Here is a 12,731-nt window from a genome sequence, read left to right as displayed (position 1 = left end):
TGCAAGAATTGGACTTGGTTAATATGCATTAAAAATGCATTCAATGACCTAGAATCTGCCTAAGCTAGCACAGAATTCCAATAAGTAACGGGCAAACAGTTTTTAATCCAAGATTTCTTGCATTTTACTTGCATTTACTTCCTCAGCCCTGCAGACATGCTTTCTGTGTTGTTGGCTGCACTGCTGAGCTCACAACACAATACCCCAGAGTAAATGTGAATGGATGGAGGAAGAACAATAGTGTTCTTGAACTTTTAAGACGCAAATTGTAAAATAAAAGGTTAACCATGGCCATGCCTCACGGAGTTGCCCTTCAAAATGTAAGGCAATATCTCTGTGCTGAATTGAATTGTGATGGTATTCATGTCTCTGAACTTGTTTCAGTTTCGGGAGTTTCTTGAGGTTTACAACAGGATCTCGGAGCATTGTTTTAACCATTGTGTGCTGAACATGAATGACCGACAAATGACATCTGAAGAGGTACAGTATGAATCAAGTACAAGCAGAATATGATTCTTAATCCAAGGAGGAAAATTGCCGCCAATTGTTCCCACAGTTTAAAAAGATAACCTTTTTCATGTATTCGATACTATGTTATTTCGTGTTTTCTCGATTGGTACCTTTTCGTACCAGATTGATCACTTTACATTATCCTGAACTTTTAGTCGGGTTGCGTGAATCAATGTGCTGAGAAGAACATGCGTGTTAACCACAAGATGCTTGGAGCGTTCATGGTGGAACAACCCAAAATCATGGAGCAAAAGTAGGTTTCCAAAACATTTTTTTTGTAAACTTAACGTCAATTTGAAATGTCTCTTTCAATTTCTAGAGCTGAAGCCGCTCAAAAAGAGGCCGATGAAGTCATGAGAAAACTGCAAGAGCAAGGAGTGGATGCCACCAATCTTACCCCCGAACAAATGGCCCAAAAAATGATGGAGAGTAAGTTCAAGTATCACCAAGTAAAGTACGGTTTACAGTTAGGGAACATGTTTGGAGTAGTAAATAAGAAATGAATAGACTACGAGACTGTAGACTGTACCTGTCGGGCGATTAGGACCATCCCAATTAGTAAAAATACACATTCTGTTCCAAAGATTTAGCTCACAGATTTTTACGAGATAGTTGTTTCAAATTTCAGATATGCAAGCTCCGACCACTGTCCCATCTCAATAGACCTTTATCAAGCTCCATAATGGCTTCGGCCAAGCCCCAAATCTGTATTCTAGTTCTATTGGGACTCCCGGGCTCCGGTAAGACTACCTTAGCCCAAAACATGCGTGTTCATTTGAAGGAAAAGTTCAAAGTGATACTGGTCAGTTACGATGACTTGATTCCCCTAGCAGAGCAGGCTCAGTTGTCTCAAAATAGTGATGATAAGGCGTGGAAAGAAGCCCGGAAGTTGATTTTGAATGGCGTTCATGCTCTCATCAATCCGGCTCAAAGTGGACTTAGTCTCGCCGAAGTACAGGAGTTTAAGACCAAATTGGGGATTCCAGAAGACGAGCCGGAGAGCTCAAAAGACACTTTAGTGATAGTGGACGATAATAACTATTATGCTAGTATGCGATATGAGTACTACCAACTGGCCCGCTCCAACCAAACCGGGTTCTGTCAATTGCATATTGACGTGGGATTAACCGAGGCTCAGAATCGAAATGAAGAGCGGGATCAAAAGATTCCAAATGAAGTCATTCAGGTCATGGACAAGAGATTTGAAGCTCCGAATCCTCTCAAGAACTCTTGGGAGCAATTCTCCTTCTCCACCCAAGTCATCCAGAATGACTCCTCGAATTTGATTGAAATGGTCGAAACCATTGTGAGTCTAGCCTTGAACAATCCCGTGAAACCGATTCCCGAGGTCGACGATGAGGCCCGAGATCGATCTCGGGCCAAATGTACGGCCAGCATTGTTCATCAAGCAGATAAAGTGTTACGTAAACATATAGGCCGAAAGATGAAAGACGTCAAAAGTGAGAGAGAGGGTAATACTGAAGCCATGGAAGATGCTATTGCCCTTTTCAACGAGTCTAGAACCGAAGTATTGGAAGACCTCAAAACTGGTTTCACGATGCTTCCGTCGAATGTGGTCAAACGTGTCGAAAATCGAGACAAACTCGCCATTGACGAACTGGAGGCGGTCATAGTCGAACTCTGGGACTTAAAAATCACCAAGTTGAAGGAGACTATTTAACCAGAAGGATCTGGAATCTGGACTTGTTTACTGGTATGGGCTGATTCTTCTTTCCTCCGACCGTTTATTTGGAAGTGACTAAAATCGCGTGGAATAAAGATCGTCTCTCCTCAATTTAAGTATTCGTCTCTCTTTATTTTCCATAGTTGTTTTTATTCTGCACCCTCTGTTAAAAAATAGTTGTCAGGTTTTCAGACAAGCTTGGTTTTCGTTTAGGTAGACTCTAAATATTCATAGACAGAGGTAAGTTCTTTTCAAAGAGTTGTTTGGACCAGATTTTTGACGCTAAAACAGCCCGATCTAGGAATTTTTCGAGGGTGGTGAATCGTCCCTCTCACAATGTCTTCTGTCAGTTTATCTTCAAGCAAATGGTCTTTTCTTCGGTGTAAGCTTCCAAAGAATGATGAGTGCCTTCTCGGCCAGTACCCGAGCCTTTGGTTCCTCCGAATGGCATGTCCAAGGATCGAACCAGCCAGCAGTTGGCCCAAACGGTCCCCACGTCCAATTTGTTAGCCACTCTGTGAATGGTACCCAGATTTTCCGACCAAACTGACGCGCAAAGGCCGTATTTTACATTGTTGGCCCTTGCGATCACCTCGTGTTCCTCATCGAAGCAAGCAATACATGTCACTGGCCCGAAAATTTCGTCTTGCATGCATCTGGCGGTGTCTTGCAATCGGGTGATCACCGTAGGTTGACAATAGTAGCCTTTTTGAAGTTCCCGCGGTAAATTCAGTGTGGTTACTGTCTCTCCACACAAGATTTGACCACCGTCCTCTTTGGCGAATTCAATGTAGGTTTTGACTTTCTTCAGGTGGCCTAGGTTGTTCAGTGCTCCCATGAAGGAGTTGGGATCATCTGGGTCGCCCACGGTGATCCTCTTGGTGGCTCTGACGAACTTCTCGACAAACTCCTCGTAGATGGAGCTATGAACGAAGATGCGTGAGGTACAAAGGCAGATCTCTCCTTGGTTCAGAAATGAGGCTTTGATCAAGGTTGGAATGGCCCTCTCAAGGTTGGCATCACCGAACACGATGGCTGCGTTCTTCCCGCCCAACTCAAGGCTCATCTTCTTCATCATTGGGGCAGCGATGGCGGCGATTTTGGCCCCCACAGCCGTGGATCCGGTGAAAGAGACCATTCTAACGTCGGGGTGTCTAACAATGAACTCGCCCGCTGAGTGGCCGTAACCGCAAACCAAATTGAATACCCCTCGGGGGACGCCTGCTTCGTGGAAAACTTGGGCGAGGAGGAAAGCCGTGACTGAGGTCATTTCGGATGGTTTGCAAACCACTGTGTTGCCAGCCATGAGGGCTGGCGCCAATTTGAAAGTTAACAGGTAGAGCGGCAAGTTCCAGGGGGCAATGAGTCCGGCCACTCCCAAGGGCGATCTGGATGAATAGTTTACAGTGCCAATCTCGTTCAGGGTGTTGGAGCTGTTGAGGATGTGCGTCCAGGACTCGGCAAAGGATCGCAAATTCAGTACGGCTCTAGGAATGTCCATAGTCTTGGCCAGACCGACGGGCTTGCCCTGATCTCTGGACTCTGCCTTGGCAAACTCATCCATGCGCTTCTCTAACAATTTGGCAACTTTCATGATATATTGGGCCCGTTTGGCATACCCGATACCGGCCCAGTGGTTGAAGGCACTCTTGGCCGAATACACGGCCCTATTGACATCGCCCTGATGAGAATCGGGCACCTTAGCCCATACCTGACCTGTGGCTGGGTTGTAGCTGTCGATGTAATCCTCGGTGTCTTCGAACTCGCCGTAAACATAATTCTGCAGATGGACCAGTCCCCCTCTATAGTTATAGTTCAAACTCATGGTCTGGCTAGCCGATGGATCAGTAGTTGTTGTACAATAGGTTTTAGTCATTAGGTGGAATCAGAAGTTGTTTTACACTCGGTCAAGGGCATGTACTATGATGAATGACACACAATCTAAATTATTATGCGACGGGGCAATCCTCGGCAATAGTACGGTGATGTTCCAGAAATAGCTCTAGAAGGAATCGGAAGGCATGAAGGAAGGAGTTCCACCAAATCAATCTCGGTTCGCGTAGGGAAAAGGACTGATCCCTCTTCAGGCCAGGCTTTGGTACGAGATGTGAGTGGCGTTTTAGCAGACTCGTCGAACGTCCAAGGGGTCTCCTTCTCGGGCCTGCTCTCTACGGCTCGACGTTCGTCATACGTACAAAGTTTGAGAAGTTTTCTATCACAAACTTCGACGTAGAATGCACACGTACCGAAACCCAAACGCCTTCGGCCTCGTGTGTAGGGGTGATCGTGAACCTCCCACACCAAACGGGATTCCAGCCTCATGTACATGTGGTATTACATCGTTCCACATTTTTCGCCCAAGTGGAAAAATTCAATTCCAAGGATTTCAAACCCGACTTCTTCGTACTAAGCCTCAGGTTCGCTCGCGATAGCATTTATATTATGGCGATTTTATACAATTGAGACAATTTGCGGATTACCGTACTTTGGGTTCTCACAATCTTTTCCGCACAACCCAAGACAACTTATTAATTACAGGATCAAGAACCTTTGATTCGGATTGGAAAGTTTCATTCCGTTTCAGTTTGAGCTGACACATGTGAGCAGAGACTACAAACATCAAACGCTCAATCTCAAAATACATTCGTTTCATACTCATTCGTTAGCTTAGTTTAAAAAGCTCTCCTATTGTAATGCCTACGACCGTGGTAAACCATTTTTATTTCACCAAATCATCTGGACTCTGCTTGTACTAAGTCAATCTCATAAAGACGCGTCAAGAAGATCAAAAGGTTTCGAGACCACACCTGAAAGTAGTCTCTAAACATTCTTGCCATTTTCAACATGGGTGGCGTCAAGGACATTTTGATCTCAATTTCTTGTAATGGAAAATAGCTTTATCATGGTCAGCCGTAGCAGATCTTTATTTTTGACGAAAGGTGCTCATAATAGGCAGCACCACAGTTCAGTCTTTGAAACCCAAGTGGTTAAACGAGAAGGTGAAAGATTACAAGGATTCTTATTTTGAAAGTGCATCGTTCCAAAACCATCCCCAAAATACCTTCTTCTAACACATCACTTGTTATGTAACTCATCTTGAGCCTGCAAACTAAAACTCAATTCATTCCGCAAGCCTCTGCGCCAAAACATTGCTTCTTTAATTTTTTCAACCAAAGCTAGTCTAGAATCGAGCTCATCTGACAGCCCTAACTCAACTGGAAGAGTCATGCTCGATTATTAAATGAACTTCTAGTGACATACCATTTGCAAGAAAAGGTATTAAGCCATCATGTTAGGAGGGCACGGATTGTTCATAAGCTTTTGAAAGATTTTGCTAAGAACAACTTAAACACGTTACAAACCAACCGGTAAATCTAACCCATTGAACGCACATTTTCATGGAGGCTGATTAAAAAAAAACAATTTGCAGATAGTGAGTAATCTTGTGTGTGAAGAGGTTGGACCATCGGCCCATTTTCTTACCACGAGAAGCCAGTCACTGGTTCAATTCTTCTTCCTGATCTTTCTCAAAGGAAACTTTTGGACGCTACCACTCAAAGAACCAATGCAATAATAAAATGTAATAATTTATTTACCGTACACACACAGATGTCTTGAATGGATTCAAGGCACAGATACATTTACACAATCACTCGAAAGTGATCAGATGACCTGGATAACTTCCTCCAAATCATTCCAGACCAACCTTCAATACCCGGGTATCATCGATGAGCAAATTCAAACTCGATTACTGATCAGATTCACTTTCGAGTGATTGAGTAGATATATCTGTGCCTTGACATTGTGCTGATTCAAGCCATCTGTCTGTGTACGGTAAATAGACTTTTTCTCTTACCTAAAAGCCACAGCCGCAAGGCCACAATCTCCCAAGACCAGGCATTTAACTGTCAAACCATCCATAGATTTCTAGACACTGGATATCGGGCGACCGACCCCTCGGCTGGTAAAACAGTACAATGAATGGTCTCCTGCGAACTGATCACAAACCGGTTTATTGTACTATTTAGCCAACCGAGGGGTCGGTCGGTCGTCTGACAGCCAGTGTCCAGAAATATATGAACCATCAGAGTGCAGAATTACCGTTGCATGCAATGAAGTTAAAAGAGCTTGTGGGACAAAGGTGTAGAAGCTTGCCAAATCCCAGACTTCTCAACTGTTTGAAAATCATTTGGCACTCAACAATGAGTAGGTATTCAAGTTTCTTATTGCTACAAATTTTGAACCTCTTGAGAAGCACTCTGAAATGGTTTTGAAGTTTATCCATGTATGCAATAGAATCTGATTTCAACGATGTGTTGAAGGATTTCAAGACGTATGTATGTATGTATGCACTTTTTAAAGTTTATATTTGCCTATATAAAGAGTTACAATTCATTTCAAATGACTCATCATGACCCGAGCCATGAGAATCGAGCAACACCTCAAGTCTTTCAGAATTGATGAAACACGTTATTCACACGTCAAGCAGAAAATGAAAAAGATGTTACCACAGAGCAATAAACGGTTTTTTGCTATTTAGATATGCAGCACATTTCTGTAACGCTCGTTACCAATCTTCTGAAGTCTTTGATTTCTGCTTTATTTGAACATCAAATGAAAACGCAAGACCTTCTTATAACCTCCATACTCCATGCACACCAGGTGCAAAGTCAAGGTCTTTTTTTAGTATAGGTATAGTACCTTGCAAAAATCAGTCTCTTGTGTCCTATTAATATTTGACCCAATATCACTTTACGTTAATGTTGATCTACGGTTTGACTTCATTTCTCAACATAAAAAACCAGAGGAACTTGCAATTTGCTATCAATGCCTCAAAACCCCGCAAACTTTTAACATAGTTACTTTTGATTAGTGTTCTCAAACAATACGATAAGGTATCCTTCTAGATTGGTACAACACAAAGCAATGCAATGGTCCTTTTTGGAACATGACGAATCCCGTACTCTATATAAAGTGAATGAAGAGTAAATTATTTGACTCTCTGAATTTGGTCAAATGGCATATCATGTTAGGATCCTCGAACTTATTAGAGACCCATTCGGACTAGAAACACAAAAATACATTGAAATATCGACAATCGATGGGCTTCAAATGCCATTCAACCCTCGTTTTTTGCACTCGAGTTTGCCCTGAGGTCTCTCCGTCCCTCCAAATTCAACTTCAAATCCGTCGCTGATCGAGAGATGACGTTGTAAGTGGTGAAGGCTTGGCTTTGCGCCTCAAAAACTAATACCCAAACTAGTTTGAAGCGGTTTTTACCGATTTTCTGAATCGCTGATGAAACGGCATCGAGTGCACGGAGTTCACTAGTACGATTCTCAAAGGAAAAAAGTCGAACGGCTCAGAAAACGGGATTCCTCGGTCAGAAATGCGTCGTCCAAGACATTGTCCGTGATTCCTTTTTTATCAGATGGCTTTTGGACAAGAATCCAAATGAAAATTCGTGCCAGACATGTTCCAAATTACCGTGAGACGAATGAGCCTTCATTTAGATAATGCTCCAGGCCTGGTGCAATGTTAAGGCTCATGACCTTAAATCATCCGCCACGGCCCACAAATTCCCCGGGTTCTTATCTCTGGAAGAGTTCTGAGGAGAATTTGCCATGCACACTTTGAAAATAGACCCTCAAGGGAGCTATTTCTGGACCCATTGACCGGGCCTTCATTGGCCAAAGGCTGCTCTAATCGTTGAAGTCCATGGCTCATCCCAAATTAGTCGAGGTAAATGACACGTACCTTGATAATGAAGGTTTTAGAAAACTGAATAACTGAGATCTCGAAGAGAAAATTGGAGGCGAATGTGAGAGCAAAGTTCCCAGTTTTAAAACATTTTGAAGTGCATTTGCATGAATTAATCATTAAATCAGCTCGAACCGACTCAATTTGTATGTCTGAAGGTGAATCAAATGCGATGCATTGTTTCAAAGGAAACGCAAAACGAAAGAATGGAAAATAAATAAGCAACAATAGATCAAGCATTATTTTTCAATGGATAACCTTACAATTTACTTCCTAGAAGTGAGCAGGAACCGATATTGCAATATGTTTCTATAAGTGTATGATTGTTATACGCAATTGATTGCATCCGCCCAATGGTAACATACTAATCGTTCTTTATCACTTAGAGTTTCTGTGTTGGAGAGGATTTAAAGCTAATGAAGACATTTTGATGCTGAACATTTTAGTAGCGGTTAAAAAGGCCGGTGAAAAAAAACAACCAAATAACAACATTATTACTCTATGTCAAATTCATTCAGATTTGCCAATCGTTATTCTTTGGTTGGGTGAGAATTGTAAAAGCCATCATGTGTATTAATTTCATTCCTCGTAACAAGCACCAAAAAGTTAAGACGCTTTGTGATCTTTGGAAAAATTCTACCCCTGCTTAGTTATAAAAAAGAAGAAAGAACTCCTAAACCTGTGTCTCCTGGCCTTTGATTTACTCCAAGCAAGGTTGGTAGCATAACATGTAATCAGATGACCTCAATCAAATCTTGAACCTCTTTGCCATCCTTGACCCAGCCTAATATGTTTGACTAAATCATGAAATTGGAACGATTCAACCCTTTTTACACGAATGACTCAAAGGCCATTTGAATAAATCTAATAAGACCAACACCATGATTCCAAGGCTCGCTACAAGCAAAAGAAAATAATTCCTTTTTTTCTTAAGCCGAATTGCACATGGAATGCCTCAGCAGACTCCTCCAAAACCTGGACTAGCATGGCCGTTGGCTCATGAATCGGATCTTATCAGTGAGTTTCCCGTTTTGGAACAAGCCAACCAACCAACCAACCAACCTCCTCAACGGCCTACATTCTCCACTTCCAGAGCAGAAATGGAACACACGTACGAACGAACGTAGAGTGAATAAGCTGAGTTTATTTCCAGACGAGGACTGAGTTTTCTTCATTCCCGAACAGTCACACGAACATCGAAAGGCTGAGGTCCATAAGTGAGTCCACCACAGGGTAGCGTACTCGGCGGATTTTTCGGGTCAATCATTCTGAAATTGTTTTTTTTTTGAATGAAAGTTCGCTGGGGAACAAGGAAAGTGAATGGGAACCGACCTGAAGGTAAACACTTGCAACAGATTGGCATAGAAAATGAAGTTGCTCACGGTGGCCAAATTCTCCCCCAAACACCGCCGTTTGCCTGAAAGTTGGACTTAAAGTGGGTCTGGAATGAAGGCGGCTTGTCAGGGAAGTACTTACCATAACCAAATGGAATGAAGGCTTCGGGGACCACAACCTTGTTTTCTTTATTCAAAAACCGCTCGGGCTTGAACTTATCGGGCTCATCAAAATATTTTTCTCCTAAAAAAGGAAACCATAACAAATCAAGATTTCGCCAACTCTACTAGTTTTATTGGAGAGATGCAATTAGGACTTGAAGTAAGGCCAGGAAAACAGTGGTTCGAATAATCATGAAGAGTCAAATATGTCTAGTAGACGCAAAAATGACAGATTTCCGAGGCATCCTCCGTTTGATCAGTTATGTCAAGCAACTTCGGTAGTTTCGAGAATACCGGCTAGATAAGGAAAACTAGTCCAATTGTGGTGAGAATTGAATTGCGTGTCTTTTGCCGTATTCACCATGAAAAGGTCATTTTGAGCGTTGGCTTGAGCAGCTTATTTTTCTAGTGTTCATAAGGTTGAACACTTGGGGCAGAAGTGTTGATCAGATTCTTCGAGAATTCCAGAATTGCATTGTTATGTAATACAAACGCATCAAGAATAACAAGATGAAATGTACTCCCCAAGATGATCGTGTTCATTCGTTTGGATTACTGCATTCTTTGAAATTGTCCTAAAATTATTATTGTTTTGGAGGACTGGAAAATGCGAAACGTTGAATTTCGCCCATTGCTGCATTACGTTTTGCAACAATTCAACCCAAAAGTGATCTTCCAAACATAGTAAACTCGGCCAACAATGAATTTTATCAGAGGTTAATTCCACCACGGAAAAAAACACAACTGGCAGAGCTCATCATGGTAGAAATACATTGGCGGAGATCATTGTTGGGGTAAACCGATGGTACTTTAATGTGAGTGAATTATGTAAGATGATATTGTGACGTAGCAACAGCTAGTCCCAAGTCTCACACCACTACATCAGCAGAGCTTAGATTTTTCCTAATCCTCAGTTTGACCGTTAGATGGCAGAGGTAAACTACTAGAGCGCCCTCGGTGTCGACATTAGCGACATATCTGTTATCTTGAAGGAAAAGATCGAGAATATGCAGGATTTTCTTTTTGTCACAAGACGAGGCAATCGGATGTCTTTAGTGTTAAAGCTTAAAATATCACCTCTTAAGATTTGGTGTTCGACTTAAAACCTTCATTTTTGCATAAGGTTCCAAGATCATTAGTAAGAACTTGGTCAAATTTGATAACTTGCCGAGTCATTTGGCAATTGTTGAAATGGAATTACATGACTATAATTTCAGGCACAGTCTGATGCATCGTTTAATCATAAGTCATAATCATGATCATTAATCATAAGTGGTTTGAATTAATTCCATTTATCATGATTGATGAACCTAGGCAGTTGTTAACAAAGAGGTAAACTCCAGTAAGAAAACTTACCTCGTAAAACTGAGTAAATGTTCATTTGAACTGGCACTCCCGCTGGGATTTTATAACCTTGGATGGTGATGTCCCTAAAAATAAAGGAATGACTCTATAGCTTTGCTTGAATTTGGTTCCGAAGTATTTCAAATTTCAAGCTTCAAAACAAAAAACCTAGAAAGGGCGAGAGGACTGTTCCCTGATTTACACCACCAATCTGACAATGTACATCCTACAATCAGATCTTAATGATCCTAGAAAACCTACGTTGGAGCTGTGCGAGGAGGAGTGATTGGAAACGGTGTACTGATTCGCCGCACCTCCATCATAGTGGCATCTGTGTATGGCAAGTGGATCTTGTCATCCATGGTGATGTGTCTCTCCTGGAAATTGAAGTGTGTACCGTACTGTGTGTAGGAAAGGAAGCCAAAGAACTTGAACTCATGGGAGCTCAATCCAATGTTCATTTGATGGAGCAACGAGTTCAAGATGCGTTTTTGTGTCCAACTTACCCTGCCAATGACGCGGTCCAATTCTTCTTGGACTTTCGACTGGACATCAGGATTCAGAATCAGCCACATGAAGCAGTTACTAAGGGTTTTACTGGCTGTCTCCGAGCCGGCGATGAAAAGATCCTGGAGAAATAGACAAGAGACTATATACGTAGATCGAGTATAGGGAGGCCTCAAGTAACTGTGTAAGCTCCTCGATGTGCCAAATCTTTAGAGAAGCACTTGAAATTCATCTTTGGTGCGAGGCATTTGTTCTTGAGGATCGCAAAAAATACGGCCGTATGATCTATTTGTGACCCTTTTTATCGAGGTCACAATTTGGAGAATGAGTGTTGGAAAGGAACTGAATGACTTTCTCAGAATTTGTTTGGTTTGAGTTTTTGCAGACTTTTCTAACCGCTGCAAGGAATGCAATCCTCAGCATTATAAGATTGAAAGATTGTAATTCGTCTATTTGTTACCTTTCAATCTTTATTTGATATTTGGTTACCAACGAATTGAGTTGGCAGACCGAGCTAGTCCTTGAATGTTGGGTTGATCTGGTATGCTATCTAAAAATTTGTCCAAGTCTGACTTGAAAGATGCAACCGGATCAACAAGCCTACGTATTCCCTACGAATATTAGAGGGAAGCAAATGAAACAATGAAGGAGCCCGAGAAAGACGACAAGTGGACTTCATTGTTCGAACTAGCCTGGATTCTTGAGGGCTTGAAGGTGCTCTCAAAACGCACATTAAGCCTCTACGGTCACTACAATTGACCCTAATTCCTGGGTTGGGACAAAGCTCATCAAGCTACAATATCAAATACCTTTCGTACCTTCTCTGAATACTGTACAGTCCCAACTTTTTTAGTCTCTCCCAATATGAGAGCTCTCTCATTCCTGTGATGTTTGCTATGGGGAGTAAGGATGCCATCAAGTTTCCCTTATTAGTGATTGACGCCATGGCCAAGAAATACGGGGAAGTCATGAGACTTTCTATGGGCTCCCAACACATGGTATTCCTATCAGGTCAGTTTCTACTCAGGTCATTGTCCAACCCATTGGTCGATGACTCATTCTCGAAATGCTCGATGTACTGCGCAAAACGTGGGGAAAAACATTTTTGCGAGCACCTCATGCTTAAAAGCAACCTTTGGGAAGAGCTAATCCTCACTTCAATGATTTTCTAGGTCTACAAGCCATCAAAGAGTTTGCCAGTAAAGAAGAGACAACAATGAGACCTTACAATGAGACCCTATTGGAAATGTATTCGGATGGGGAGCCCTTAGGAATGGGTATTGGAATCGGAGGCGAACGATGGAAAGAACAAAGGAGGTTCTCTGCTAGAGCATTGCGAGACTTAGGAGCCGGAAAGAAAGGTAACAGGGAAAACCAAAAACTCAATTGTAAAGCCGATGATGCTATGATGCTAAGCATTTGGTCTTTAC

General features: G+C 42.1%; 2 protein-coding genes and 1 pseudogene across 5 annotated transcripts; 1 reads left to right on the top strand and 2 right to left on the bottom strand.

Annotated features, from left to right (window-relative positions):
* Window positions 1-148: 148 nt before the first annotated feature.
* Window positions 149-2,305, top strand: LOC131877618 (mitochondrial import inner membrane translocase subunit Tim10B-like). 4 transcript variants are annotated; one of them, XR_009372901.1, is made up of 6 exons: window positions 149-320; window positions 385-480; window positions 666-763; window positions 830-939; window positions 1,139-1,250; window positions 1,344-1,485. XR_009372901.1 is itself a non-coding variant. In XM_059223347.1 (5 exons), exons 1-5 carry the CDS (start codon window positions 288-290, stop codon window positions 1,171-1,173), a joined length of 372 nt encoding a protein of 123 aa, XP_059079330.1. In that variant the 5' UTR covers window positions 149-287; the 3' UTR covers window positions 1,174-1,316. The 4 variants fall into 4 exon arrangements, 3 of the variants coding, with proteins under 3 accessions (XP_059079330.1, XP_059079329.1, XP_059079328.1); XM_059223347.1 differs by lacking the exon at window positions 1,344-1,485 and having other exon boundaries at window positions 1,139-1,316; XM_059223346.1 differs by lacking the exons at window positions 149-320; window positions 385-480; window positions 666-763 and having other exon boundaries at window positions 1,344-2,305.
* Window positions 2,306-4,382, bottom strand: LOC131877617 (2-aminomuconic semialdehyde dehydrogenase-like). The gene has a single exon (XM_059223344.1). The coding sequence runs from the start codon at window positions 4,068-4,070 to the stop codon at window positions 2,541-2,543; it is 1,530 nt and encodes a 509-aa protein (XP_059079327.1). The 5' UTR covers window positions 4,071-4,382; the 3' UTR covers window positions 2,306-2,540.
* A 4,696-nt stretch (window positions 4,383-9,078) lies between these two features.
* LOC131877605 (methyl farnesoate epoxidase-like) overlaps window positions 9,079-12,731 on the bottom strand; it is a 16,337-nt pseudogene continuing 12,684 nt past the window's right edge.

Source organism: Tigriopus californicus, chromosome 3, assembly GCF_007210705.1.
Source record: "Tigriopus californicus strain San Diego chromosome 3, Tcal_SD_v2.1, whole genome shotgun sequence".
NCBI lineage: Eukaryota > Metazoa > Arthropoda > Copepoda > Harpacticoida > Harpacticidae > Tigriopus > Tigriopus californicus.
Note: the sequence above shows the minus strand (reverse complement) of the source record. Positions and strands in the feature narration are given on the sequence as shown.

Coding starts and splice junctions, on each gene's coding strand:
- LOC131877618 (XM_059223345.1), top strand. CDS start 1,193: ATGGCTTCGGCCAAGCCCCAAATCTGTATTCTAGTTCTATTGGGACTC.
- LOC131877617 (XM_059223344.1), bottom strand. CDS start 4,070: ATGACTAAAACCTATTGTACAACAACTACTGATCCATCGGCTAGCCAG.